The sequence below is a fragment of the Hemicordylus capensis genome, chromosome 11, assembly GCF_027244095.1.
Source record: "Hemicordylus capensis ecotype Gifberg chromosome 11, rHemCap1.1.pri, whole genome shotgun sequence".
Lineage (NCBI taxonomy): Eukaryota > Metazoa > Chordata > Lepidosauria > Squamata > Cordylidae > Hemicordylus > Hemicordylus capensis.
In genome coordinates this window covers 15,249,325-15,255,913 of record NC_069667.1, presented here as the reverse complement: position 1 = coordinate 15,255,913, position 6,589 = coordinate 15,249,325, and the positions used below count along the sequence as shown (strand labels likewise).

Sequence of the window (6,589 nt, the reverse complement as noted above, 5' to 3'; positions counted from 1 at the left end):
TGTGCCAGTGTGGTTAAAAAAAAAAAAAAAAGGCCTGCCACTGGTGATCCAGTGTGGTCCTGGGGCTGTTCAGTTTGAGCCCCATCTCTGCCTCTGTCTTGAGCATGTTGCTAGTGCTCAGGCAGGGCTTCCCATTTTCAAAATGGAAATAACCATGATTCATGGATTTGCTAGAGGGCAGATACCAGTGAGACCCGGCAGCCATTCAGAAGGACTCATTCACTGTAGCGAAACCACATGTGTCAGGAAGGACCAGCCAGACCTATGTAAGCGGCAGCAAGATGGCCCAGATAAGCCGGGGGGCCACGCACTCCGGCATGCTTGTGGCTCAGCCTTTTGTCCCAGAAGCGACTTGCTTGATGAAACAGGGCAGCTGGCTTCTTCCTTCCCTTCCCTTCTACCTGTAGCATGACTGGTGGCCTCAGCCCCAGGAGCCTGCCTGCTTGAGCTCCTCATTCTTTTGATCTTGTGTTGCCTTAAGGAAGAGGGATTTGGTTCCTCCATTGGCCGGGGCTGCAGGAGCTTCCTTCGGATTGGCTCTGCAGGCCTGTCACAGACATTTGCCAGGTTAGAGTGCCTCCCACTTCAGGACAGGTGAAGTTTTTCTGTAGCAGATTGGGATTCTTAAGGCTGCAGAGCACCTGGATTCCTCAAGATTAGCAGCAGGCAGGCGGGCTTCGGAGTGCCTGCTTGCTACATTGCCCTAAAACTTGTTTTTCTTCTCTGATTTGTGTTTCGCAACTCAGCACGGTGGGAGTGGGAGGACACAGGCGGGATGAGTAGTGGCGGGCCTGTCTTGAGCACCCCAATTTCTGACGAAAACACGGCGTTGACTCTGCTCAAGCCAGTCACAATGTCCCGGGAGCCGACCGAAGAGACGGCGGTCTTTGAAGACATCAAGCCCCCAATACGGATCCTGGAGAATCAGCACGAATTGGCACAGGTAAGCGAAGCACTCCAGGATGCACCCTGCAAAAGAAGGCCGAGGTTTGGATGGTCTAGAGAGCTTTCCGTTTAAGAGATTCGACAACATTGTCTTTTCAGCTGGGAGGTTTGATGAGATACGTTATAGAAAAGTTTGAAAAGGTAATGCATCCTTTCACTGTAGGCAAAATGTGTGTGTGTGCTGAATGTGGGAGGGAATACAGTTAAATTCAGTTTTCAGCTGAGGTGCATTCACGCAGCTTGCTGAAGTTGCTGCTGCATGTGACTCCTGCCAGGTCAGGATCTGGCCCACAACAAAATGGCAATTGCTCTCCGCATGAGAGTGGCTGATTGGGGCGACTTTTAATGGACAGAACCAAGTTCCTTAAACAGACCCTTGGGTGTGCTTTTAAAAGAGCGAGGACAATACTTTTGAGAAATGTGCCTTTTGGTTTCAGCTGTGTTGAAGTCACTTCTTGATGTAAAGTTTCTGGTAGCACTGGCATGTTTTGGGCAGGGTCAGAAGGAACAAACGGGACCAACTGTGAGCTGGGAAAGGTGGCTGCCCCACGCCTGCGTCGGTTGTTTTGTTCAGTGCATATTGAGCACAGTTTGGGCAGGGCTGGCTTCTTTCTGAAAAGGAAGGTGCTCTGGCCAGATGCCTGGGGGCTGCTTCCGAGCCAAAGGAGAACGGTTGCTCCGAAGGCCCCTGGATTGCGTGCCATTCCTCTTCTCAGGGCTCTTGTGTTTTCCCGTCAGCCGAATGGAATTCTCCTTGAAATTCTCCAGCTCTGCGGCTCCTCGTGAGCAGCAACAAGAGAGATAAAGAACTGGATAAGCAGGCAGCCCAGGGTTGTGTTGCTGCACTTGGACAGGACAGAGAGGTGCTTTGGATGGGAGAACTTTTATCCATTTGGATGGGAGAAATTGCAGGGAAGGAAGCCCGTCGGCAGCCTCACTCTTGATCAGACAAAATCCAAGCCAGGTTACAACATTTTGGCGGCCGGCCTGCAACTCTCCTGAGGGGCTCAGTGCTCTAGCATGGGCTGGATCTCTGGTTAGTTTTGTCTTTTCCAGTTGAAATCCAGGGCACCTGAGGGGACAAAGCAGAATAGGATGCCCTTTCCTGGGTGGGAGGTGGGTTCTCTCCAACCTGAACAGAAACGATGCTGAGTGTCAGGCCAGAGTGTGGGCACACAGACGTCCCAAGCCTGGCCACTCTCTGAGCTGATCTGCATTTGCCTTCTGTCTCCAACTGTGGCACCAGCTCATGCTGCAGAGGACAAGTTCCCCCTGAGGTCACCCAGGTCCCCAGGAAGCTTTCTTGCAGACCGATAAGTTTTGGGGCCATTGTTCATGTCACGGCCAACATGTGGGGACCTCTTTAAGCCACTCCACCTGCACCTGTTACCACGTGCTCATGGGGCTCATCACCACATGTCGCAGGCTATTTGCTCACCTCTTTAAACACAAAAAGTGTTGCGGAAGGGAAGGAATCCCCTGAGCCCACTGCCCAGGAAAGGTTTGCCACAAGGTGGCAGATACTATCTGGCGTGTTTTGGCTGCTGTGTGTGTACCGCTCCTCTTTCTCTGTGCTTTCCCACCCTGGCTGTGCCCAGAACAGAGATCTCCTTCTATACCTAGCCTAGACTGGGCTTGCCCACCCAGCCGAGTGGCTAAGAAGGACCTCGGCTCATGTGCTCATCCTGAGCTTCTGCATTTAGTGAAGCTGGCCACAAGCAGGTTGCCCGGGGGTTCGCTCTGCAAATCAACAGGAGCCTCCCTTGAGAAGCCATTTCCCTCCATGATGGCATTTCAGGGAAGAGGTGCTCCAGGAAGGAATGGAAACCACCTGACGCAAATCCACTCCAAGGGCAACCTTCTCCAGTGGTCATGCCATTAGATTTGGCATCAAATTCACCCCAGCGATTCCTTTTCTTTTTGGATAACAGCAAGGATCACATTGACCTCAACAGGGTGAAATTCTTGTCCAGGTTTGCAAAGTGTGTCGTCGGAGATGGGGGTTCTTGTGTGAATTCTGTGCTTTGCCGCTGGCCGTCTCCACATCTCCCTCCATCTTCTCTTGCTAAGTTGATACAGCGCCGTGGCTAATGATTAACCTGAAGTGCAGATCTTCTCAGCGCCATCTTGTTAGCGGGATGGAGAAAACATTTCAGGCCCACTTAGCATGGAGTGCTGTGGAAATGGAGAGAAAGGAGGCCATAATCTGAGCTGGCAAGTGACTGGTTTGTTATGGACCTTCAGAAAGGAGCAGATTGCAGGGATCTATAGAGTTCATGAATCCAAGTTGGCATTCCCACCAAGGACCCTGGAACAAATAACTGAGGAGTTGCTTCACCACTTGGCTCTTGGCTGCCTTCTCCTGTAGTGGAGAAAGGGAAAGAGCTGACCACTGTGGGGGCTGTAATGTTCAGGTGTGTTTAGACCACCATATAGTCCTTTGACCTTCCATCACACAGCCTGCCAGTCAGTTATTCCTGCTGCAAACCCCCTCTTGGCATAAAACCCATCAGATCCCAGCTGAAGGAGCTGGAAGCAGAAACCAAACTGACCATGAATGCAGACAAATCCTGACCCACACTTGATTCCAAAAGGGGCTCAAGGGAGGTGGGAGTCATGTGGTGAGGATGACAGAGACAGAGCTAAGGCCATGGCATTCTCTGGAAGCGGCGCTGGCAATGAGAACTTCCACCTGCCCTGTGCCTTCTGCTTGGCATTTCCTGGAATGCAAAATCAGGCACATTTTTCAAGGTCAAGATCCTGGCCCTGGATTCACTGGCTCCTTTGATCTCTAAAGTGAGGAGTTCACTTTATCTGCCAAGCAAAGCAACTTGGGAATCTGGCTGCTGGATCTGCTGTTCCAGAGTGCACTAAGGTGTCTCTTGGAGTCTGACTGGGGCAAATTCATCTCCTGGCTCCAACTTGCCGTTGTACATGTCTTCTTGCTTTTGAAACTCACACAGTATTGATTCAGGTGCCTCCCTCCAGTCTCGATGCCTCCACCCCTTTTCCCAATCTAAACATGAGGTCTGCTTGCAAGACCTTTTCAGCCATCAGAAGGTCTTGCAAGAAGCCAGCTTGCAAAAGGAGTTGCAGAGCTGGCTGGGGAGCGGCATTGTGTCTCAGAGGAACTTGGCTTTGATCGAGCAAGCTCAGCTCAGCTCTTGCAGAGTTGGCATTTCATTAGGAACCCACGAAGAAGGCAGAGGTGACTAGAACAGCAGAGAAATCATGCATTCCCTAGAGGTTCCACCACTTCTGTCAGTTTCCTCAGGAGCATCTCTGTGGCTTTGTTACAGTGTGGAAGGAAGCCTGGATTTAGCTAAGTCTGGGTCAGCTGCAGAGCAGGGGTCTTGCAATGGCATGGGAAGTGTCTCCACTTTTCTCTCTGCCCTGTGTTCTTTCATCATTCCATGCAGTTCAGAATTTCGATGTTTCCTCCCTCGACACAAGACAGGAGGGCAGAAGATGGCAGCTGGTGGCCACCAACTCAATCAGGGGAGCAGAAAACTGCTCCACAGCAGAGGATTCTGGGGGACTGGATAGGAAAGTCTGTGGGAGGGAGACACTGAATATGAACCATCCTAGCTTCCCCCAAAGAACTCTGAGACCCTTTGGTTTCTGAAGGAGATTACAAAGATAATAAATAATGCTACATACAATGCATACATACATATAGATTATATGTCTTCCACATCTGATTAAGAAAATGATTAAAGCCTATATTAATACATATATACAGAACTATCCAGAAGAGAGCCAGCATGGTGTAGTGGTTAGAATGCTGGACTACGACCGGGGAGATCCCGGTTCAACTCCCCATTCAGCCATGAGACTAGCTGGGTGACTCTGGGTCAGTCACTTCTCTCTCAGCCTAACCTACTTCACAGGGTTGTTGTGAGGAGGAACTTAAGTATGCAGCACACCACTCTGGGCTCCTTGAAGGAAGAGCGGGATATAAAATGTAAATAAATAAAAATAAATAAAATAAATTTATTTAAATTTCATACCTTAGAAGGCATCCATTTAGCATTTTGCCAGTGGCAAACTACTTTTATGGAATTTAAATACATATTTTTGTATAAATGTCTTAATATAGTTTTAAATCATGTTTTGTACTCTTAGATGTGGAAGAGATCTGTCTATTTGTACTTATGAATTGTAGGTAGTAATGTTTGTTATCTATACAATCCCAAGGTCTAACTATATTGATATATTCACTTTGGATTCCCCTTGGATTGTTTCTGAAGGAGATTGCTAGGGCTCCACTCGGGACTGTGGCTTCTAAGGCCTCGGCCCCCTTCCGCCCCCTCTCCCACCGGTAATATCTTTGCATCCCACAGGCAGCTCTGCAGAGAGATTTCCTATTTTCCACCAAAGAGAGGGCATGGGGGATATTTGCATCCCCTCCAGTGGCAGGCAGAGTCAAATTGGCCTCCGTGACTCCTGCTAAGTAAACAAGAGATTCATAATACAGTCGTAAGCCAACCTCGCCCAAATGGCGTCTTTTGGCCTGCCAACAGATTTTCGAAACATTCCCTTTCAAACAGACATATCCAAGCTAGGAAGCACTCCCCCCCACCCCCGCTCAGCTGCACATCACATTATCCGGATGATTAGACAGATCTCCACAGTTATACATCACCTGCACCCCAAATATTAATGCTTCCAAGCTTTGGTTAGAGGGAGTGAGATCTGGCCAATTTGAGCTTCAGTACTAGATGCAAATTCAGTCCCCCCCACCAACCTGCACACAGAGTGAGACAATTGGTTCTTCAAAGAGATACAATGGGAAGGTCGGGATTTTTCACTGGGCTCTGGTGCTGAGATGTGCCCTCTACAGCCATGGAACAAGCAGAGAAAGCAGCCTCTTCTGAAGACAAGCCTTGGGTCCATCTATATGGCCAGACCACTCATGAGACTCATTGAGGTGGCTGTCTCAGGCAGTGGCTAGGAAGGGGACAATGGGCACCCCACACGTCTCCTGCACTTGCTGACCTCAGGCCCTGTCCAGCGGCCTTCGCCAACCTCTGATTGGCATCCCCCCCCAGTGCTCCCCCTTCTCTGACAACATGCTCCTAGCACCTTGCTGCACCAGCTTGGGCTGCCCATCTACCTCACCCAGTCCTGACTGGCAGTTGCTCTCCATGATCTCAGGCAGAGAGTTCTCTTTCCCATCACTTGTGATCTGAGAGGCCTAGAGAAGCCGGAGAACGGACCTGGAGCTTCTTCGGCACACAAAGCTGGTGATCTTCCTGACCCCCAGACACAGTCCCTCCCTAATGACGCTTAGCCAGAGCTTCTGGGGGGCAGTGTCTGATTCACCACGGCAAGGAACGCATGACGGCTCTGTGACCTCAGCAGTTTGTCCTCCCCAGAGAAAATCTTCCCAGGCAAAACGGAGTCCAGGAACAGTCCCTTGCACAGGTGCGTCAGAGATGGCTTTGTTCAGGCCAAAGGTCATGCAGAGGAGCACAATCTTACAAGAAGGATATCGGCTGGTGAGATCCATACTGCCAACGACCGTTGAAAGAGCCCCACCATGGGCACAGTCAGCTTAGCAGACATGCCCCACTGAGAAGGACTAACAAAGCGACCTTTTCAGTTATTATATCTGATACAGTTCACTAAGAGAAATTCCATT

General features: G+C 50.1%; 1 protein-coding gene across 1 annotated transcript in view; it reads left to right on the top strand.

The window, feature by feature from the left end:
- The first annotated feature begins 677 nt into the window (after positions 1-677).
- LOC128335308 (Krueppel-like factor 5) overlaps positions 678-6,589 on the top strand; it is a 28,994-nt gene continuing 23,082 nt past the window's right edge. The window contains exon 1 of the mRNA XM_053273328.1: positions 678-943. Coding sequence (XP_053129303.1) covers positions 776-943 — 168 coding nt within the window. The 5' untranslated portion in view covers positions 678-775. The remainder of the gene's footprint in view (positions 944-6,589) is intronic.